Raw genomic sequence first — 24,140 nt, forward strand, 5'->3', positions numbered from 1 at the left:
CCTATTACCTACTAATGCATTTGGGGTAGGGCCCCCTGGCCTCAAGGGCCCGGTTCGGCTGCACTGCTCGCACCCCCCAGGGCCGGGGCTGCACGCCCGCGACAGAGAGACGAAGGGGGCGCGTGATCCTTCCCTGGTACCGGTCAACAAACTATCTTGTGGGCCCTTCCATTTTTTAGATTTGCCAAGTCGTTTTTCCAAAACTATTGGAGATTGCCTAGGTTTTGACTTGCCATTTGTTTTTCTGAGTTGCTAAAACACTACATTTGCCAAGTCATTTTTCCAAAACTCTTGGAGATGCTCTTACTAATATTTTTCTATAAACCTTGTTAAATTTAACGAAAATCTAGGCAACACTGAAAAGGCAATAGAGGAAGGATAGTTATTTAGTGTTAAACACAAAAGTATCTATAAAAGTATTGACGACATTAAAGAAAAACCCACTTATATTTCTTGTTAAGGGGTTGAGACAACCTGCCTTGGTCAACTCCCGCATAGGCTAAAAGCCCACTCGCTGTCCAATTTCACTCGCATATGATCTCTTGATCTCTTCAGTGTGGAGAAAAGACCTATTACATAGGGGCGAAAAAGTTTGAAGCAAAGACAGGGCTTCTTTAACGGTTTCAGGAGTTATTTAGAGTCGTTTTTTGTCAAACAGAGTAAAATAAAACGGCTCCACCGATGAAGAGGTACGGTGCTCGCTCCACGAGATCACGAAAAGCAACTCTAGTAGAGCGAGACGTGAAGGGCAATGAATGGTCTGGTTGGGGTCAAGTGCTAGAGCTTATGGTAAGCACTCCATGTGGGAGAGTGTGACTTGCAGGTCACCACTAGCAAGAGTACCGGCAGCAACCTTGGAGCTTGTCTCAATAAGGACTTAGCTTGGTGGCAACCAAGTAAACCTCGGTAAAAAAATCACCATGTCAACATTGTCTACTCTTCTCGTTTGCATTCGCCATACACAAGCTTGTTTTTATATACTTGTGCTTATGTAGTTGCTCTTGTAACTAGTTTTGCTTGTGTAACTTGCTAGTTATGTTTTTACTTGTGTAGCTAGAAGTAGTTCCCTTTGCGCTCTCTAATTTGGCTTGTGTAGCCTTGTTATTGAGCTTTGCTAGTAAGCTTAGGCTTTGTGCGCTTTGCTTCACTAGATTGTGTAGGTGCTCCTGGTTTGCTCAAAGTACTAGTTGTATAGGATTGTGTGACCTTGCAAGCAAGAATTGGTTAGGTGAGCATTAGCTAGCCCGACACCTTTTTTTTGTCTAATTAGGATCTTTTAAGGTGCTTGTGAATTTAGATAGAGGGGTGTACTCTTGGCTAGACCGATAGTTTTAATTCCGTATTTATTTTGGTTAGCTGACGTGATAAATTTTTAGAAAAGACAATTCACTCCTCTCTAGTCCGCCATCTCGACCCCTTTAGTTCTCCTTAATTTCACCATCTATCAGACTTCCTATCTCTTTCTTTTTTTTAATCAGGACTTCCTATATCTTTGATTTGAATTAAGGCAATGATCATGCATGTTCTAAGGCTAACATGTTAATATAATGTAGTGTACCTAATGCCATGTTTGGATTCATTATCCGATATATAATAGGCTACGACGAAGCTTTTTGTAATAGCTAGAAAGAAAATTGCAAAGATATCCTATACTTTGTGGAAAATCGAAGCCCTCAAATTGTGCGACAATATATGTTGCATGCAAATTTGAACTCTAGTGGGTGACATGCACAAGATATAAAACTAAATGAAATTCCATTAGATTTGAGTTGCATCTTCAGAGTTGACCAGAGACATTTGAACACATTCAGAGTTGACCAGAGATATACGAATACATGGGGAAGGTTTACTGCTTTCATTATAAACGAGATCAAAGTCCTTAGTCTAAAAAAAAAATACATGTAGGAGTAATAATGTATAGCATATGAAAGAGTATTGCATGTCACTATATATGTCAGATTCTCTCGCTCGTAGTCGTATCTAATTGTACTTATTAACGTGAATCCACTTTGTCGCTGACCATTTGTCGCCTTTAATCACTGGACTTGCACCTAAGTTAAAGCAAAGATTTGCAGTTGAATACAATGGCATGACACTTAATAAACTGTAAGTTGAAAAAACATGTCACGGCAACAAGATTGGGTAATAAACTCACCATGCAGGCTTTTGGGATCAAGAGATCCATCAGGCTTCATGCTCCAGAAAAGTAATGCATCTCCCATTTTGGGTTTAACAGATATACCACTCTTTGCTGACGGTGCGCTGCCTTTCGCTGTCGCGTTAGGGAATACAGTCTCACCACCCTCTTCGACATCCGAGCTTCGTTCATAAAAACAAAAATCACCACGAAAAAACGACAGTGTCACATTTTTCAATTTAATTAGTCACCAATATATATACGACACAAATATATATAAGTATTAGACGTATGTACTGATACTTACAGATACATGAGAAAAGTCGCCTTACGAGGGCCTCCTATTTTGGTGACGGAAGTACCGTCGGTGTAGTCGAAGTGAGGCTCGAACTTCTGCCCAACTGCATAGTGGAGAACTTGAAGGGGCTCTCCATTCTCTACAAAAGTAGAGGGGAAACAAATAACTAAGAAAAAAAATGTGCGAGTATAATGGTGATTAGCGGAGTAGTTTTTTTTAACTTGTGTAGGTTTTAGCGTAATCTGACGTAGTGGCATGTGCCTTACATCGAAACCTCTAGCTCCAAGCTTAATTAGAGTGAAGTACACAGCAGTCAACACAGCATGTTATCCTAGATGTGCGACATAATTTGTCAAATTTGTGCTGGTTAGGCTTTGCTTGGTATCGTCTGCTGATTATGAAAATCAGATTACAATAATCAATTGATTATATGATGGATTATTATAATCAAATTTCTTGATTACCGTAATCCCATAATCCAGGTGAAGCCAGGTTATAGAGGATCATGTGTGTTGAAAGTCCAACTCCCCCCCCCCAGTTGTCCAACTTACCCAACCAAGAAGGATAAAATAGAAACTTCTCACTTTAATCCACCATAATCAGTCATCATAACCCATTGAGCCGAACACTCTAATTATTATACATCACTACATAATTTTTTTTGGAGGTGGACACTTTAGATTAATGGAGGCGAGCAAAAGCAACCGCCTCCACCCAAAGGCCGCCATCGTATGCCACCAGATCTGCACCTGGACACGCCACCGCCTCCGGGGAGGTCGGATTCGCCATAGAGTAGGCCAGATCTGCCACCACGGAGGTTGGAGGAGCTCGGAGGAGAACTGGGGAGGATGGATCCACCACCGGGGTGGACAGATCCTATGCAGCTCCGACCGCAGCAGCTCGCCATGCCCGCCACTGGCTCCTGGGGTCCACGTGGAAGCCATGCTGCTTCTGTGCTCCACGCGCGAGGGAGGGCGCTCGGCTCCGCACGAGCTCCTCAACGTAGCCCAACCAGCGAACTCCCCCGCCACAGGAGAGAGAGAGGGAGATGGAGAGGAGAAGGAGGAGCATTTGAGGGAGAGGAGTGGGGCACCATGGTTGAGAGAGGGAGGGGGCATGACTGCGAGCGCGAGAGGGAGTCCAGGGTGCGGTGCTCGGGTTGGGAAGATTGAGAGAGAGGGTGAGAGTGAAAACCCTAATTGTGCTATTTTATATAAGCCCACGATATGTTGGGGTTTTAGATTTTTGCTAGGACTGATATAGTAGCGAGCTCGCCAGATTTTAAGAGGCGGGCCTTATAAATAACCGCCTTGATTAATGATTTACTGTGACATTTGCATTATAATGCCTGTCTCGGTTAATAGACATTAACCGTGTTAATAGACATTAACCGAGACGGTTATATTACATTTCTAGGCTTGATTAATGAGTTTTAGGAGACGGTTCACTTAGTTAATCCGGGGCGGTTCAAAATCTGGCCCGCCTCCGTGTTTGTTTTTAAAAGGTCGTGGTTAATTTTTGATGTAGTAGTGATAATTCGTAATTTAATTATAATAATCCTATGTATCATGATTATAATAATCTAGCCATGATCAAACAGGCCCACGTAGCATCCAAACATCAAATGCAGTGAGCAAACTAAATATTTTTTTCAGGAATAGTAGGAAAACACATCAACATTAAAATCAATGGTAGGTACTAAAAGTGAAATTTACCTACATCTTTAGAGGATACAATCTTAGGAATATACATGTTTCTATCTAGTCAAAATACTAAAAATTTGACCAGATCTATATTTATAGAACAGAGTATTCAAATTTATGACAAAAAATACGTAACCTAATAATGAAATCTATTTCATCTCATAATGCTGATATTTTCTTAAAAAATTGATCAAACCTAAGTACTATTCTAGAATCGCATCTTTTTTTCAGATGGAGGGAATACATACCTATAGGTACCGAGGTGTAATCTGCTATCCTTTGTTCAATTGTACGAACAATTGTGTCCTGCCCTCTTTTAAGAAACATTCCCGAACTTGTTCGGCTACTGCATATACCGCCAACAAGCAAGATGAGTATCATATATATATATATATATATATATATATATATATATATATATAGAGGTAATGCAACATTATTGTAACATCCCTTAAATTAGAATTTATTAGGCACTGCTCAAACCTGCTATCCTTGCCCCCTCCGGTCAGGGGATCAACTACTTTCGACCTCCTCAGATGAGGCTTTGCCAGCGAAATCAGATGGTCACATTCATTCTTGGACTGAGAACGAACAGCGTAGGATTCAGTGATTACCAGATTACATAGTGAAGCAAACTAGCTAAAATGAACAGAATGACAGTGGACAACAACAAACGGGATCATCACCAGGATGAAAATGAACAAGAAATTAATTAGTCCTGACATTAAAATTAAATCAACAGCGAACAGAGATCAACATGACTTCATATATACACATGTTCAAAATATTTGCCAGGTGGGGAATAAGACGGAAAAAAAGAGAGGACAAACATAACATGAACCTCCCCATTCATATACGCTGTACTGTATGAAAGTTACGGCAGTGAAGATTACAATATACATCCTGTTCTGCGCTAAAAAGAACTCTTATTAGTACTAAAGCTCTTGACATATATCCGTGTATACTAATAGACGACGTTTAATTTCAAGTAGGCTTCAAGTTGTGCTACCGCCATATCCTCCCATTATGTTCTTTTTTGTGCATCTATCATAATAAGTGTACAAAAACATAAGGGATGGGATATATTAATTCTCAAATAAATTAAGTCACATGTAAATTTCACTGGAAGATCGAGCTAGTGTACGTCACAGACGGCTAAGCAAATTCGATAGCACAAGCATCAACTAATTACTCCTCTTAATGAAAAACGGGTGAAGTCCCGATCTCGGAAAAAACAAGCATCAACTAATTACTAATGGTCGATTCGTGTTTTGTTACGCCCACTCCTCGACTAAGATCTCATCGACATACAAAAAACGAGAGGAAAACAACTCGATCGAGGTCTCCAAGTTATTAATCAGTTAGTGTAGAAAGATCGCATATAGAACATCATATGGTCTTTTTCATGTAATAAATTGTACTCTTTCCATTCTAAATTATAAGACATTTGACTTTTTAAATCTCAAATTTGACCACTCATCTTATTTAAAGCATTTGTGTAAACATACTCAAATTCAAGTTATTCTTGAATAACTTTTATTAATAAACCAAGCCACAATAAAAAAATAATATTTTACATAAATTTTGAATAAGACGCGTCTTATAATTTGAGATGGAATGAGTAGAAAGGAAGAACAAGGCAAGGGACTCACAAGGAAGTTGTGGTGCAGCCTAACGCGGGGCTCGAACGACAAGTCCTCCGTCCACAGTGTTGCTTTTTTCGGTGGCATCTCTGCAGGTCCTGTGTATAGAGGAATTTGAATCGATATAATAATATCATCATGGTATCCATAAAATTCTTATCATCAAGGGCTGTTTTTTTCTTTTGGCCGGAGCACATATAATTGCTCAGTGTATTACTTCCCCTAGATTTCTGACCTTATATGCGAATACATGTTGACATGAATTTGGATATATATATATATATATATATATATATATATATATATATATATATGAGAAAGAAATCTAGCTATTTCTGCAACTAATCCAATGAGATCAATCACGCCATCAGAATAAGTAAAACGCGAATAGATTGCTTCCAATTGTGACAAAATAATAATAATCAAACTCTAAGTTGGTGATTCAGAAAAGAAAAACATACGAAGGATTAAGCAACAGCAAAACTTTGCAGATTATTGACGCTCGGCCGTGTACAGATGTTTCGGCCGGACGAATCAAACCAACAATGTTAACCACGTTTTGAAAACGATAAAAAAGCATGTGTTTTACCTAAGCCGCCACCGCCGCCGCCGCCGCCTGATGATGAATGATCGGACGATGATACCTCCGCCTGTTTGTCTGCTTTTAATTTCTCCACGGTGAGAGAAAGAACGTCGCAAAAACAAGAAAACACGCTGAGAGAAAAAAGAACGTACTAGGTCCTCCGTGACTGCATGCATCTCCATGTATTTATTTGCTCACAATAAAACTTCCTTGCGTATCGTCCACCATACGGACGGTACGGTCCATACAATATATACGCGTCCGATCGCAGTAATAAGTTCCGCACCAAGACTCTTCGGTCATCCCAACTCTAGAGTTCTTCCCTCTTCCACAATACATGTATATATTATTATCATTAGCAAATATGCTCGGATGTTGCAACTGAGTTTACGGTTCGATGTCTTAGACCTACGCGGAGTGCTCTTTTTTTTTTTTGCAATGATGCTTTGGCATATGGAACCCAATAGTATATAATTCAGACTCCAGTTCATCACTAAACACGAGTTGTTCTAACTCATATAAACACGGAACGGATCACATGAGGCCGGATCACATGTGAGACACATTGGAGAACGATCCAACATGTACTGCAATTAGATTTTATATCCATCATCATTAGACACGAGTTGTTATATAATTCGTATGGGTATAGGTCATGTGTTGGGGTCATATATACAAGACACAGAGAGAGAACGTGAAAAGCGGGACACAAGAAAGTATCCACTTCCCTGGATAGTTAGGAGAATGTGGACAAACAAAATAAAATGAAATATAAGCTCTTCAGTAATATATAATAATAGATATAGATAAATACTACTTCCTCCATTCTAAATTGTAAAGTTATTCTAATAATCTTGAAGAGTCAAAGCATCTTAAGTTTGACTAAATTTATATAATAAGATAATAACATTTATGATATCAAGTAAATATTATTAGATTCTTCATTAATTTAATTTTCATAGTATATCTATTTGATGTCATAAATCTTTATAATTTTTTTATAATTTTAGTCAAACTTGAGATGTTTTGACTTTCCAAGATTCTTAGAATGACTTATAATTTATTAGGATGAAGGGAGTATGTATAAACGTTTAGATATCGATAGAGCTGTTAATCGTCTACGAATAGTTTTTGAGTTTTGTTTTTCTTATTATTACTATTTTTTGTTCCGTTAATGCCCATGTTTAATGCCCCCCCCCCCACCCCACCCCGCCCCACAGTTGAGGTTTCGTGTTGTGTCCGTCCGTGCTGACTGGAAGCCCCTGCCAAGTACGTCTGGTATCAGATCGTCGAACGACCACTTCCATCACACCCTTGAACAGAGCAATTATAATTCCCAAATGACGCAGATCGACCAGGCCAAGGCCTCCAAGCTCTCTCGTGGCGCTGGCAAGCAAGCAATTCCCCAGGCCACAAGGCATGCAATGGACAGATGAACCGGCCGAATTGCCGATCGAGAGCAGCGTGCATCTAGCCAAAGCGAGGCTGAACAAATATTTCCTTTCCAGCATGGAATTCTCCTTGCTACAGCATATATAGATAGATTGACGCGCAACAAGTTACAGGTCATCTGCACCCAAGATCAGTGAAGTAACTTCCATTGTCCAGCCAAGATATATCAGACCATTAATAAGCACATAAAAATCTAAATTTTTTTGGCCTACGGGTGACATTTTTGAGCCACTGCTGCTATTTGGGCTGAGCTGTCCTTGTCTCAAAACCTTAGCCTGTTACTCCCTCGGTCCCTTTTTAATTATCGCTTGCGCTTCCAAAAAACAACTGCCAGCAATTATATATTAAAAGATATTAATATTTATAATACATAATTAGTATCATTAGAAAGATCTTTGAATCTAGTTTTTTAACAAATTTATTTGGAGATAAAAATGTTGCACGTATTTTCTACAAATCGAGTCAAACTTGTGGCACGCACACCAACTGCGACAATTAAAAAGGGACAGAGGGAGTACGTCTCAATGTTTTATATTTTCTTTTCAATGTAATTTTGCGGTTCATAATGCATTTTAATTCATTTTATTTATTTATTATTCAAAAGTATGCTACTATGTCCAATACAATCTTAATTTTATCTTTTATATAATATAAATAATTTGGAAGAAAAAACATGATTGTTAATGCTTTTTTGCTTTTAGTTTTTCATGCAGTATGAAGATTATTAATGTAACATATACTTGATATCAATGTATCTGCTTTTGGTTTTCTACTAGCAAATATAACCGTGTGTTGCAACGACAGAAAAAAAATATTAAATTAATTCATGAAAAACGGTGATAAGGAGTGCTACATGTCTATTTATTTTTCCCCTTTTCTATGAAATTTAAGACCTCTAATTTATTTTAGGATAACCATGACATCCATGTTAAAATTGGTAATAATATGACAATGTCCAATAAAACATGTACCAAATTAAAATGTAAATACAGTATTGATAGATTTTTTATTTCACTACAAAGCACATAAATATTTAGATGTAAATATATCACATATTTAAAAAAATTATACTATCTACATGTTTCTATAGTTAAATATGCAGTTTTGACACTTTCTTCGAGGACCATAAAAGCCCATAGTTGGAATCTCTGATTAAAGTCAGCAAGGATTATTTAGTAATTTGAGGTGTTGACTCGAGAATTGGTATGTGGATATCAAGACCTCTCTTAATTTCCACAGGGTAGCACTCAATCGAGGATTGCAGATATACATTTATTTAGATTTAGACTTGATTAGAAAATAAAATGACCAAGATTTTAGTTTACTGGTTGATTAGTTGGATCATCGGCTAATCTATAATTTAATAAGAATAGGTTTTATTTTTAGTCAAATCACAAAACTACATATAACAATTTGACAGAGAAAGGTCAATGGTTCAAATGTTGTGTTTAATTATTATTTGTTTTTTATATTTATTTATATGAGAAAGAAATCACCACACTGAGGAACCGATTTTCTGGCAGGGGTGAAACCTACCGATCGATCAATCTTGTACCTGAGGATAAACAATCCTATGTACTTCAATTGTTATGTAATAAAAACCACCAGAATACTAAAACAAAGGCCGCAACCTCGGTGAATACTAAAAAAAAATGCCGCAGGATTGATTTTTGCCGATCGCACACCAGCAAAAAAAACCTCCATCAATTACTCGCTCCTTAGGAAATCCACCTCCGTCAACGAGTCAAGCACGATTCATCAATTTTTGAATACACCACAATTTCCACCTCCTTCATCTACTACAACTGACGTCCGGCCGTGGAGGACCGTCGTCGGGCTGGTGCCGCAGCTAGGTCGCGCAATCCATCTCCGTCTTCCAGCGATCACCGCGTTTAGGATTTCAAGGCATCGACTGCATCATGTCGGCTTTGTCATCACCGTTGACCTCCTTCGCCGGAACCATGTTCGACGCCAACAGGGATCTCTGAACGCCGTGTGAAGAACCAGATCTTTCCTTCATTCGTATCTTGCTTGCCTCGTCGCTGTGTATGCATGGATCGGAGGTGCAGTTGTGCATTCCACTGTGCTTCTTCTACTATTGAAAAAAATATATATTATAATATATAATAATACTTGGCATCATCTTAAATTTACAAATTTCGAAAACATCGACTCTCTACCTGCATTAATCTCTGTTTATCTCTCTGAATTTATGCCTGCGTTATTATTTGTTTCTCTCAAAATTTGTGCATTCCGATTGTTCTGTTGTTGTGGACAACCGCGATCCTTTGAAAAATCAAAAGGTGTTGCCTCCTCACCTACTCAATGTCGACGCCGCGAGATACGCCCAATGCACTAAGTGACATCACTAACGTCACAGATATGATGCCAAACAGAGTACATGTATAGTATTTGTGGGTGTCTATTTATTTTCTATCTCTCTCTCTAGATGACGCTCGACGGACAAGGGAAGAACGGAACTTGCGGCTACGGGCTCGTCGAGCCGAGATGTCCGATGAACAAAAGTAGGAAATGAGAAGGAAACAATGTGAGTACTCGCAATATTTATAAATGGAAGCGAGAATATCTACTTGTAACAAAGGTTATAGATAATAATAAATATTGGTAACCACTTGTAATACATTTCACATTTGTCAGTAAAATGGTTATTTTATTCATTGTGCACATCAATAACAACTGCTCTTGTCCAGGAAATTGGGACGCTTTGTTGTATACAACTTCATGAAGTTGTGAGACGGCAAAAATTTGCCACAAATCAACAATGTAAGCATATATAGCCTATAACAATACATATCTTACATTTACATTTACACTACAGAAAAAATAATAACTAATTATCATTTGCTATGCACAGCACTCAACTTCGTTGAGGATGGAATTTCTGGCGGACATTTTGGCGAGCAAAGCAAACGAATGTTTCGACAACGTCCCTGAAGATGTCCAATACATGATTAAAGAGTTAGACAAAATATAACATAGATGCTCATAATACGACAAATAGCTCTATTATGTCTTGTTACATGAAAAAATATTTCTGAATAGAAGCATCCCAACATTAAGCCGTAGCGTTAGCACGGTATTATACTAATGATAAAAAAAACAGTTCAAACTCAAGTTCGTGAGTAAGAAAAACATATGAAAGCTTTGCAGATTATATATTACTACCCTGACGTCGTACAGATGTTTTGAACGAATCAAACCAATACTATTAACCACGTTGAAGCGATAAATAATAAAATTATTAGAAAGAACAAAGACTATAAATTAGAAAAAGCACAGATGTGGTTTACCCCCGCCGCCGCTCCTTGCCTGGTTCTGATGTTCTCCACCAATCTCCATCACTAGCCGCTAGCTGCCTCGGATATATGCGAATGCGATGCGATGCAATTGGAATTGGAAACAATATATAAATAAATAAATAAATAAAATTTCCTCATTTTGTTGGTGCCTGGACAGAGTCTCCCTCCCATACGGCCCAATGCGATGGGGTCACCTGTGCGGGCCTCATCGGCACCAGGATCGGCCCACGCTGCCTGCGCCAGCACACGGATGAGAGTAGTGGCCTGTATAATTCTCCGTTTTCCATTCAGATTCCGAGGAACTGCAACATTCCCAGGAATTGCGACAGAACTTACGGTTTGTGTCTCGAAGATTTTAACATTGAAAAACGGAATTGATACTGTACAGACGTCCGTCCAATCCGGACGGACCCGCACACAAACGACTCGAACCGCCGTGACTATCCGCTCCCATCCAACCCGTGACCCCCAGTGGACAGAAATAGATGCATCCAGTCGCTCTCCCTTCTCTCTCGCACGCACTCTCTCTCTCTCTTCGCTCTCGCTCGCCCGAGCTGCTCTCCGGCCGCGCGCCCAGATCGGGATGCTGCACCCGCGTGCAAGCTTGCTGACGCCTCTGCCCGGCTGTGCTCCCTCCATCCCTCTCTCTCCTGCAACCTCCATATTACCCTGGGTGTCCCAATAGATCTCGCTCCCACTTCTTCCACCGGAGACGAGAACGACGATGACCACAACTACGGCTCCAACGTGGTAGAGCGTTCCTTCTATAGATCCCGCTTATCCTCCTCCTTCTCTTCCTCCTCCTCCTCTCAACCCAAGTTCTCCTCCTCCCCCTACTCCGTCTCCTCTGATCTAGATCTAGATCTAGATCTAGATCTAAGGGACACGACGTTGATTAGGGTTTTCAGCAAGTTCTGTTGCAGCAGTCTTACTTTGTTGTTGCAAAAAGTAATATTTCTTTGTTGCATTATTCTTTTTTTTATGTTGCATCTCGCTTTTGCGCTTTCTTTCTATTGTTGAAGTAGCCTCGTTTTGCTGTTGCAACAAGTAATATTTCGTTGTTGCATTAGTCTTTATTCTCTGATGTTGCATCTCGCGTTGCACTTTTTTTTATTGTTTCAGTAGCCTTGTTTTGCTGTTGCAACAAGTAATTTTTTTGGTTGCATTAGTATTTTTTTTCTTTGATGTTGCTTTCTCCCATTGCGCTTTGTTCTCCTTTTTATTGCAGTAGCCATGTTCTGATGTTGCAACAAGTGATATTTCTTTGTTGAATTAGTTTTTTTCTAATCTTGCATCTCGCATTGCAGTAGCTTTGTTCTATTTGGTGTAGTCGCTTCGTTATGATGCTGTAGTAGATTTTTTGTTCTGATGTTGCAAACAAGTAATACTTTTTATGGGGGAGTGGTGAAGATGCAACGCACCTAGCGGGGTGCGGCGAGGGGATGCGCGGCGCAACAGGATGGTAGAGGGCAGGTGGCATGGCGGGATGGTGGTCTGGCGGTACGGCGGGATGGTGGTATGGCGGCACGGTGGGAGGTCAGGTTGCGTGCAAGCGCGAGATGATCCGCCCTGACTGGCGAGTGACACCCGAGTCGAACGGACCTAAGGCGCTAGGTGCTCTGTTGTTTTGGTCAGATCAAAACGAGTCGTATTGTTTTGTGCGAGGAGCGAGCACGGTTTCGTGGGGTGAGGAGTCATACTCTCGGACGGACCCGAGGTGCGTCCGGACGCACCCCTGAAGCCGGACGTCCGGGCGCTAGGACTTCCGATTAAAAAACACTCATGTAGACTTTGTTAATTCCTGACGGTCTTAAGATGACCGACGACGGGAATAAGAATGATCTGAATCTGAATGCACGCAAGGTCACATATATTGAGAACTGTTTTTAGGCACCACGTCAGGTGAGTACATAAAAAACTCTCTGTTCGTATGATATGTTTGTGAAACAATTTTTTCCTATGAGAGAGTAGCGCCAGAGTATAGATTATCCCGTTCATATGCTATGTTTGTGAAACTAATTTTTTTCCTTTGAGAGAAGTGCCAAGTATAAATTATACCGATACAGTCACGCCATTTCAAAATTTAGAATGTGGTACGGCAAATCTGCAGAAGCTTCAGCTTCCCAATCCTTAAACATCCCAGTGGGTGCTTATTTCTCCCTTCTCATCAAGAATGATGAATGAAAAATGATGTGAAAATTCGGCTAGAGTATGCCTATGCAATTTGGGGTGGTACTAGATAGCAGTCATTCCTGCAAGTTCACGCAGTTTCTCGCACACGACGAAGGTGATCGTTGTCTGAGGGCCTAATCTCGCAAATGTGGCAAATCCGCTGAAAATATACAAGCTTGTTAGGAGGGGAAAGATGTAAAATTAATGCAAGTTGAGTAAGTCAAGATTTGTATTAGCTGAAATAGCATGTGCCATGACGAATCATGCACTAAAGCACTTCCAATATAGACATTTATAACAACAAAAGACAGCATGAATTTTGAACTCCAAATATAAAGCTTTGAATATTCTGACGCAAACTGTGGCTGATAATGTGTGGAGCATTACTTTGCTGATAGCATGGTTAACAAATCAAGCTGATGAGTAAACAACCATTGTCATAACAATTTAAAACTTATAAATGCGGTACATGCGGTTCTCACCCTTTATAAAGTGATTTCACACCCTCTGTCACCACAACCTGCAAGCCAAGAGAATGGAAATAAACATCAGAAGAATACTTTTATGTTGTTGGTGCTAAAGGTATTGTATTTCCAATCTCCTCAGTTGTAACATCCATTCAGCAGTATTTTTCTCTCATAACAAATCAGCCAACAGTACTTTCTGCCATGACTTATCAGCCAAACGAACAATTGGTCATTTTTAGACTACTAGCTTTTGGACTTTCCAAAAGCAAAACAGCTCCCATAAGCCAAAAACCCAGAAGCTCATGGCTTTTGGCTTCCGGGAGTTTTTTTGGCTTTTGAAAGGTCCAAAAGCTCCCAGGAAGCCCTAACAATTTGGCAGTGCTTTCAGGCACTTGTAGAAAGTACTTTTCGCAATGTTTTACCAGCAGTAATTCCTAATACCACAAACATCAAAATGAAAGATTAAGATCAACACCTGGTAAGCACAATGGAACCCGTTCCTGTATACTCTGGTACCTTTGGACTCCCGTTGCAGCATTAACCGTGTTTTGATCATGTCTACAGGTGCGGTCACAAGAGTGCCAGCTGTTCCAGCTATGCAACTCGAGCTTCCAAGCAGATAAAGATTAGCCATCCATTCATCTCACTAAAGGATAGACATCATAATATAGAAATAGAGAATTCACTGTACATGAGATGTAATTGAAAACCTTCTTCAAGTGGTGTCCACTTCATTAAGGCCTATAATGAAGACAGATGAAGAAAGATCTTAGAACTGACGTACTGAAGTAAGCAACATATTTGTTCCTTTATAACAAATATATAACACAGATAATAGAGACCTGCTTGGCCTCATCATAAGTTGCCATTTGTGATGCGGTGAGGCAACCTGCTCTTGCCATTGCTGGGCCAACTCCTTTCCAAAGTGCTTTGAACCCTTCATGTGCTAAAACTTTCCTCATCTCTCCTATTGTACTGGTACTGCTTTTACTCATCTGCAACCTCACCTACAGTATGTGTTCAGTTCAGATCCAGTACATAAAACAAGACACACTTCTGAAGTGAGTCCATATCAGGATAGAGTACCTTCAAAACCTCCATGGGATTTGTTAAAGCAGTTGCAAGGCCCCCAGCAATGACTCCAGATGCAAATTTAAAAGCAAAGTTTGTTGAACCAAATGCATAACTGCAGACATGCTTGCAGGGCTCATACAATCCTAACCGAAGGCCACCATACACAACAGATCTTGTCAAAGCTGGTGCAAGTCCCAGGTAGAGTGATCGAGTCCCTTCCGCTTCAACCATTTGTGTAAATATTGTTCCCTAACATATACATATAACTAGGAAATTAATTTAACATCAGAAGAAGTGAAAAATATGAAACCCGTAGGTGCTGTGAGTACCATTCCAACTAAGTTTCCTCTTTGCCCAGCAAGCTGCATTTGAAGCCTGACTTTGATAACATCTGCAGGACGAAAATGGTGGTAGACCTATATAAAGAGTAACTTATTTTCTGGACAAACAATATATAGTGTATTTTCAATTTTGTAATAAAATTAGAAGCACAGAAATGTACAGTTAATAATTGTTATACAAGTCAATTTAGACCTATGTACTCAATTCTTGGTCCGGGTACCAGTTACCAAATACCCTGTAAAATCATAGAATGTGCGATTCGAATTTAATAACCAACTGATTTAGGATGAAGATTGTGCAATTTTTCCTGTGCGCCATCCTTGACATTACTCAGACATTGTACATTTAGTATAACATTCTCCTCATCCATATGTGGTTGCTGTTTTGCATACGACTGTTACATACTCCAGTCCAGATAACGCGACTATTTGTCGCCTTCTTGAAAAGGGGGGATCAACCCATATTAAATGTTTTGAATGGCTGAATCCAGCAGCATATAAATCTTTTTTCTACTGGAAGAAAAAAGGCATCAGCCTGCCAATAATGATCATAATCATATATGCTTCACCATAAAGCAAAACCATTCCATACCCAGCACTCTTTCAGCACAGCCGGTTATGCCGCTGAAGTTATACCTGAACTACAACTGAAACCCAAAATCATGGTTTCTTGGCATTTCATTCCTGTCGGAAAATACCTAGTTGCATTTATTAGGCACATTTTTCCCAATTATTAGTATATACGCTGCTACACTATCTAGCCGGCCTCATCTTAACTAGCAAGGAATTCCCTAAGCAGAGAGTTGAGGCGAGAATTTCTGACTGGCGGAACTACAACGAAATCCAGAATTAGCACCCGAATCATACATGCCAATTTCCTTGCTGTCCTTCCCCAATGGAAACCTGAGGCAGCTCAGGAATAGCAAATTACCCAAAATAACAAGCAACAGATGAGAGGAAGAGCAGGTAGCTGACCGAGTGGATGGGTGAAGGCGGTGGCAGCGGCGACGGCGGCGCCGCTGGTGCCGAAGTGGTACAGCCCGTAACGCCCCCGCACCTGCTGTCGTGCGTCTCCGTACCGCGGCTGCATCACGGTTCCCTCCTCAGTTCAGATCCCCCTTAGAAAGAAAACGCCGGCGAGAATCTTGGCGCTAACGGAGACGGCGGGCAAGCGGATCCTCGGGAGGACTCTTGGATTGAGGATTCGATGGGAAGAGTGAAAAAATTGCCAAAGAAAGTTTTTCAAGAACAGGAGCAGGAAAGAATGGGCAAAGCAATCAAACGAGTATAGGCCAACTGGCCAAGAACAGCGCGGCCGGAGGAAGATTCTGGAGAGACCAAAGAACAAGAAACCGATTGAATTGGGCCTCCTGCAATTCCTGCTCCAGTCACCACACTAAACCTCCGTGAGAAATGGAGGTCTGGAGCGGAAGGAATTTCGACGTGCTAGGTACCGATTGCGTCCGTCGTTCGCAGTCGCAACGTGTTTATTGCTACTCTTTTCAGTCGCATCGGCAATTACACTTGTCGTGATTCCTTTGGATACCATTATTCGCAATTGGTTGGATGCAAGTTATGCACTTATCCCTTTCCTTATTTTGGGGTCGTTATTCGAGTCTACCAATAATTTATCACAAGTTAAATAACACATACTAGAAAAAAAATATATAAGTGACGAGTGAAAAACATTTTTGGGTGAAAAGAAAGCATTTACAATTGATGGAAAGTTAGTATTGATTAATTTAGTTTTGTCAAGTTTATCTAATTTATGCTCTTTTTTCAATTTCCTAGGAATACTTTGAAGAAAATAGAGTACTAGTACGTATTTAGATTTCTTGGTAAATACATCTTCAGAGAAAGCGCTCCAAGAAAAGCTGCATAAAATAACTAAAAGTATAGTCAAAATAAGGTAACTATTTTTCTAATTTAGCTATTTTTTTAAAGAAAAAAAACATCAATACCCTAACCACCTAATTCTGTATAGAGACCTCAGGTGTCGCTAATATGCCCATTGATTTCAAGGTAATACAATATACAACTCGGCATCAAGCTTTGGTGCTAACCAGGCCCGAATGTTATGGCCACAGGATGTGGTTTTGATGTGACATGAGAGTTGGCGTCATAGGTCGTGGCATCGGTCTCCATACGAAGTCGTCTACTTAGTGCAGATGCATCCGAGGATATGGATATTTTTCGATTATATTTGAAACTGAATCCATTTAGAGGAGGTTTAAATTTGTTTCTGAGTTTGATATTCAACATCTGATACCGTATCCGTATCGAATACTTAAGTACTCCCTCCGTCCCCTTTTAACTGTTGTCGGAAAGATGGCACAAGAATTAAGACAAGGGAGACAATAGTCTGAGCACCCCTAGTGACAAGATGTGCTGCAGTTTTGGAACGTACTCCCTCCGTCCACGAAAGAGTCAATTCCTAGAATCTATGTCAGTCAAACTTTTTAAAGTTTGACTAATTTTATAGAAAAGAGTAACAACATCTATGATATAAAATGCACATCATATAAAAATATATTCTATGGTGAATCTAATGATACTAATTTGATACCATAAATCTTAGCATTTTTTTTCTAGAAATTTGGTCAAAGTTTAAAAAATTTGACTTAGGACAACTCTAGAAATTGACTCTTTCGTGGACGGAGGGAGTACTGTATTGCCATTAATGTTACCTTTTTCACCCCCACTCAGATTTCTTACGATAAACAAATCACAATTCAATCGTTGGGCGGCAAACTCATTTTTTACACCAAACTCAGCATCCACTCAGCGGCAAATACAACTTGCCGCCAATTTTAATACAGATAGAACAAAATAAAATTTAAAAGTCTGGCGCCATTTCTCTAATAGCAGTGGCGATAAAGCCTGGCCACCCTTTCTTTTCCATTCATTTGAACCGGTGAGCTCTCATCCATCTCCCCATGGCAATACTAGACTTAAACCAGAGGAGAGAGGAGAGGAGGTGCCACTGAACAATCCTGATGAACATGAACACGAAGAGGATCGTGGTCCCTGGGAAAATGTAGTAGCTGCAGTTCAAGTTGGGGGAGCTGACCACTTTGGTGTCCATCCTGCTGAGAATGATGAACAAGAACAAAATCATCAAGGTAAGCTCATCTATTTCTATCCAAACTGAGTGTACTAGTTCTAATTCTCTCTATCCTCTCTTCTTAAACTAGTTGTGCTTTTGTAGCCGCAAATTTTTTTCCTGTTTTGATTAGAATAACCTTTGTTGCAAGTTGGGGATCCCTAAAGTTCAATACTATAAAGTTCATGTAATTATAAATACTATGGGTCATTAGATAGGCTCCAAATTTCTTTATGAATACACTTACTTCTCTATAAATTATCAATACTATGGTTAAAAATTAAATTGGAGTGAGAGGGGACAATAACTCACATGTGTGGGTCAGAATCAATTTTCTAATCATCAGCTTGCACCAGGTGACAATTCTGGCCATCCATTTGATTTAAATCTTCCACGGGAAGAAGAAGAGCAAAATGTGCATGCAGGTGATTTTAGTGTTTATTCTCTCTGTTGTAAACTAGTATGAACTTCTGTACATTCTTCTAATGATAAGCTTGCGGATGTACCAGGTGACAATGCAAGCCATGCATTTGATTTAAATGGCCCACAGGAGGAACAAGATAACCAGCATGCAGGTGATTATGTCCCTCAGTTTCCATTCGTGTTTGCAACAATATATGTCCATGTCAAAAAAACTCATAATCTATTTACTCACAATCAGCACACCATCTATTGTTTTATGTAGGACATGACAACATTGCCCCGCAAGAAGAACAAGGTACCTTCGACGATGTCATACACGACTTTGGTGTGTACGCAGACGCTGTTAACATCCAATTTGACGAAGAGGAGCTGTCCGACTCAGACGACGAAGACTATCATCAACCCCTACAAGAAGCAACAAATGTGTTCAAGTGTTTGACACAGAGACAAAGACAAGACATATATCAAGATTTGCTTCATATAAGCACAAATGGCATATTGCAACCAAACAGCACAACAATAATTGCTGCAAAGTACAATGTCCATGTACGTACAGTACAACGAATATGGCAGAGAGTAAAAAATTGTGTGGCACAAGGCATACCAGTAGATGTCAGTTCTAAGAGACCTAACAATCTTTATAATTACAGGAACCAGCAAAAAGAAGAAGTGGCAATAGACCGAGGGGCACACCTATCACAAAGACCATGAAGGTTGATAGACAAACTATCAGGTCTTATATGATCAATAAACTAATACCAGCTATAGAAGCTTGTTGGCCTGCAGAATCAAGGCATGAGACAATATGGATACAACAAGACAATGCTCCTTCTCATGTAAGAGAAGACGATGCAGATTTCAAGCTAGCAGTAGCCCGAACAGGCCTAGATATACGCCTAACTAACCAGCCTGCTATTTCGCCTGATATGAACTGCCTTGACCTTGGTTTTTTTTGCTTCTCTTCAATCATTAATGGATAGAACAACATCTAGAAACATGGATAAACTTATCCAGAATGTGATCACAGAATATGAAAACTACAACCCCATCATTTTGAATAGGGTATTCCTCACACTACAAGGATGCATGATCGAAGTTATGAAAGATGGTGGAGGCAATAGGTACAAGATCCCTCACATGAATAAAGAAAGGCTAGAGGCACTAGGCATGCTCCCTGAAGCTCTAAGTTGTGATAGTCAGCTAGTTCAAAGGGCTTTTGAGTTATTGAACAATTAATGGTTATGGTCATGTAAACATCGCTTATGATGCTTTTGCATTGTGCAGCTTGTAAATATGCGCTCCTGACCTACTTTTGTACAAATAATATCAGGGAGCCCTACTTTTGTAAGTGTATTGTTGAACTTGTGCTCGAACATGTATATATATAGTAGTCCTCCTATGTGTTTAATTACAACTTGTTATCGTGTATCACATCACCTGAGTTAAGGTATTTAACGTCATCGCATCACACATGTCCAGAAGAAATCAACTCATCACAAATACAATTAATTCAAGAAGGATGCTCAACACACAGTAAAGATAAGATTACGTTAGTTATGGTAGCATAGTTCGCAACAAACAACCCCATCATAATTACAAGTACATCGACAAGGTTGGTCAGCACATACTAAAATGACTAGCATAATTCCTACCCAAAAGCCAACAATCTTCCAGCCAGTTCAAACCAAACCATACACATCAGCTTACCTACATACCATTTCATCATCACACATGACCAAAAGATCAAACCAAAAGCAGCACCTTATCATCAGAAATATGCAGATATCACTACGGTTTGAAGCATGCAGGCAACAAAATGTTAAGGAAGCTGAGAAAGGTGTTGTGTAAGATGGGATCCATCCTGGCAAGTTGTACCTTCAGCTCTAGGTGTAGTTCGTCCGGAGCGGCGGCATCCCCCACAGGGGCGTCCACAACACGTCCATGCTTGTGGCCAGCAACACGAGGTGCAACCAGCCGGGCATGAGCTGCATCCAGCCAGGCACGTCGAAGAAGCTGTTGATGGCCACCACACCTGCCTCCATCTTCCTCCTCTGAATCAGGAGCATAAAGACCCACCTCCATGTCGGTGCCTTCATCTTCAGAGTCAGGCACGTAAAGCTGACCAAGGTTGTCAACGAGAATGCGGCTGCGACCGATGTTGACGACGCACTCCGGGCTTCCATCACTGCTGTCACCTCCCAGCTTCACGGCTTCCTTCGACCTTCCACCGCCGCAGTCCTCTAGCTTCCCTGGTTCGTTCTGCCTTCTAGCACCTGCGCCCATCTTGGGATAGATGCCGAGCTCGGGCTGCTTTCTCCAATATTGTCGCTGGATCTGGGGATTCGGTCACTGGCCCCAAACACAGGGGCACAAACGCAACTCCCATCACTGCCACTGCCTGCATCGCCACTGGAAACCACCACCGGGTGCTCGGGGCTCCCATCGCTGCTGCTGTAGCTGGCCAGCTTCGCCCCAACATGGGAGCGCCTAACCTGGTGCACGTGGCTGATACGGGTGTGGAAAGGGCGGCGTCGCGAACATGCCTTCACGCGCGAGGCCTTTTCCTTTGTGAATGGAGAAGGTCCCTTCATGGATGGAGATAGGGAAGAGGGCGGCTCCCGCGCGGCGGCGGCGCGGCAGATGGAGGAGGGCGGCACAACGAAGGGCGGGGGGCGGCTCCCACGCGCTGGGGTCGCGGCGTAGGGCGGCGCGGCCGAGGACGGGGGGCGGCTCGCGCACACCGAGGTCGCGGCGTAGGGTGGGGGCGGCTCCCATGCTCTGGGTCACGGCGGAGGACGGCGTGGCAGAGAAAGGAGGACGGCGCGTCGGAGGAGGCTCCTGCGCGGCAGCGGAGGGGGCTCCTTCGCGGCCACGGAGGGTCTCCCGCGCGGTGGCGTCGCGTCCGAGGGGGATCCCACGCGATGTTGGGGATGAGGCTGCCGGTTGGGGATAAGGTGGGATTTTTTTTCTTTTTTTTTAAGAGTAAAGTCCACTACCGGTCTCTAAACTTGTGCTGTCGTGTCATCCCGGTCCCTAAACTCACAAACCGATTGTTTAGGTCCTCAAACTTGTTCATCTGTGTCATCTCGGTTCCTAAACTTGTTCAATTATGTCATCCCGGTCCCTAAACTTAGAAATCATCCGTTTAGATCCTCAAAGTTGTTCAGTTGTGTCATCTCGGTCCCTAAGCTTGGTTTTGAATCTCATCTGGGTCAAAACAAAGCGATCTAACAACTCTATATCAAAAAATAATTTATAACTTTTTCATATGAACTCAAATGAAGACAAATTTTATACCAAAGTTATAGTCCTCAGCACAATCTACAACTTTGTAGTTGAAAAGTTTTTTATTTGAAGTCGTTTAGTGTTATAAAATTTAATTTTAAATTTTAAATTTTAAAATCTATAAACTTATAAAAAATATTTTGGGAACCTAAACGATTTTAATTTTAAAACTTTTTAACTGCAAAGTTGTAGATCATGTTGCTGCCTACAATTTTGATATAAAGTTTATCTTCATTTGAATTCATATGAAAAAGTTATGAATTATTTTTCAATATAGAGTTTTTAGATTCGTCCTGTTTTGACCCAGATAAGACTTAAAAACAAGTTTAGGGACCGGAATGACACAACTGAACAAGTTTGAGGATCTATATGGGAGATTTTTAAGTTTAGGGACCAGGATGACACAACCGAACAAGTTTAGGTACCTAAACGGTCATTTTGCGAGTTTAAGGACCGGGATGACACATGCAAACAAGTTTAGGGACCGCTGATGGACTTTACTCTTTTTTTAACGCTCCAATCCTCCGTGTGGGTGAGAATCTGAGAGGATAAGGCTGCGAGTCGGCTGCGAGACTGACCTATGGCCTGAGTGGTCCTAGCCAACGACTAATAATTAGGGACATGATACTGTAGCTTCAACGACAGTTAAAAGGGGACGGAGGGAGTATGTTGTCAATATCTAATCATAACTTATCCGACATGGTTGACATTATCTATATTTAAATCCATATTCAAATTTCATCCCTCTATGCTAGGCCTGGCACTTATCTATCTTGTCCGTCAAGTTTGGATTCCTATTGTTACACGTGGATCGAGGAAAAAAACTTTTGTAGTGGAAATTTTCCTTCTCGCGCACGTGGATCAAAAAGAGCTTTTCCACCTTTGTTGTTTGTGCATGGTGGGAAGTAAAATTTTTGGTGTTTTTTTTGCCTACCCATACACAATCTCCGGTCTTCCTTTGCTCTCACACAATGAATTCCACTGCCTCACGTGCATTTGATATGCCTGCCAATTCTCTTTCCAAGTTCAGCAGGTTCCAAACCTGCTTGCACTTGAAAAACAGGTGGCATCCATCTTTGCCAACACTAGCACATACCGGGCATCTCACAACTATCTTCATGTCTCCTAGAGCTAAGGTTGCATCTCAGAGCAACTCTAGCAGGGCCTCTACTCAAGCCCCAATAACTAAATATAGTTGTTCAGGCTAAAAACATTACTCTAATAGGGCCCCTACTCCAGACCTCATATTTGGTTGGACACCCATATTTTTTGTCCAGACTCCATTTCTGTTGGCCCAACAGGACAGCCTCCATCCTCCATCGCGTGTCATAGCCCCAGCGCACACTCCTTCCCTCTCTCTCTCTCTCCCCTTGCATGTGCATGACACCTACGGTAACCGGCTTGATGCTCTAATTGTGTCCATGTCCAAAGGAAGAAGAAAAAGACAATGACGAGTGGTTCCTTCTGTCATTCTCTCTAGGTTCGGGAGGCCCAAATTTGAGTGCTACTGTTGGAGTTGAAGCAAAAAAATTAAGCCCTCAAAAATAGAGGGAGCACCCAAAATAAAAGTAGAGGCCTAGTTTTGAGGGCTATAAGCACAAAGCACCAAAGGAAGTGTTTAACCTTGTTCGGGCAATTGAGCTGTTCTATACAATTTCTCCAAGCTGGTTGAGGTGCATTCCCCTGTTTCTGTTGCCGATAGCTGCCCCTCTTTTGGGGATAGCTGTTGATCGTGCTATGTCACTATGTGACTATGCGAGAACTGAATGAACAAAGCATCGTGCGCCTTTTTTGTCATGTTCAATCAGAATTTCGCAATAACGAGAACTGAATGACCAAAGCATCGTGTGCTTTTTTCTTTATCATATTCAATCAATCGAAATGTCTCAATAAGGTTTGTTGTTTGCCTATACTATTGAAGTGACATGTCAACGTATGGCATCTAAGGGCATTTGGTCTAGTGGTATGATTCTCGCTTAGGGTGCGAGAGGTCCCGAGTTCAATTCTCGGAATGCCCCCTTTTTTATAGCAGCTTTTTTCCCCACCTAAACCAGCAGCTATTTCCTACCATAGCATTTGCATGCTGTTCGAATTGTAAATCTAACCGAATACTACAATTGTTCCATCCCAGGAAAACTG

The 24,140-nt window shown here is 41.0% G+C and overlaps 2 protein-coding genes and 1 non-coding gene across 4 annotated transcripts; 1 reads left to right on the forward strand and 2 right to left on the reverse strand.

Moving 5' to 3' along the window:
• On the reverse strand, nt 1,816-6,572 carry LOC8067232 (probable prolyl 4-hydroxylase 3). Its single transcript, XM_021446691.1, has 8 exons — nt 6,517-6,572; nt 6,371-6,439; nt 5,791-5,879; nt 4,622-4,719; nt 4,387-4,484; nt 2,445-2,574; nt 2,156-2,319; nt 1,816-2,051 (listed from the first exon to the last, which is right to left on the reverse strand). Exons 3-8 carry the CDS (start codon nt 5,866-5,868, stop codon nt 1,981-1,983), a joined length of 639 nt encoding a protein of 212 aa, XP_021302366.1. The 5' UTR covers nt 5,869-5,879; nt 6,371-6,439; nt 6,517-6,572; the 3' UTR covers nt 1,816-1,980.
• Nucleotides 13,183-16,733, reverse strand: LOC8067234 (mitochondrial substrate carrier family protein ucpB). 2 transcript variants are annotated; one of them, XM_002443243.2, is made up of 8 exons: nt 16,166-16,733; nt 15,179-15,240; nt 14,862-15,098; nt 14,618-14,782; nt 14,467-14,516; nt 14,251-14,383; nt 13,791-13,828; nt 13,183-13,468 (listed from the first exon to the last, which is right to left on the reverse strand). In XM_002443243.2, exons 1-8 carry the CDS (start codon nt 16,278-16,280, stop codon nt 13,372-13,374), a joined length of 897 nt encoding a protein of 298 aa, XP_002443288.2. In that variant the 5' UTR covers nt 16,281-16,733; the 3' UTR covers nt 13,183-13,371. The 2 variants fall into 2 exon arrangements, with proteins under 2 accessions (XP_002443288.2, XP_021302208.1); XM_021446533.1 differs by having other exon boundaries at nt 13,231-13,468; nt 15,179-15,265.
• TRNAP-AGG lies at nt 23,948-24,019 on the forward strand. The gene has a single exon. It is a non-coding gene; the product is annotated as a tRNA-Pro (tRNA).

This window comes from Sorghum bicolor, chromosome 8 (genome assembly GCF_000003195.3).
Source record: "Sorghum bicolor cultivar BTx623 chromosome 8, Sorghum_bicolor_NCBIv3, whole genome shotgun sequence".
Taxonomy (NCBI): domain Eukaryota; kingdom Viridiplantae; phylum Streptophyta; class Magnoliopsida; order Poales; family Poaceae; genus Sorghum; species Sorghum bicolor.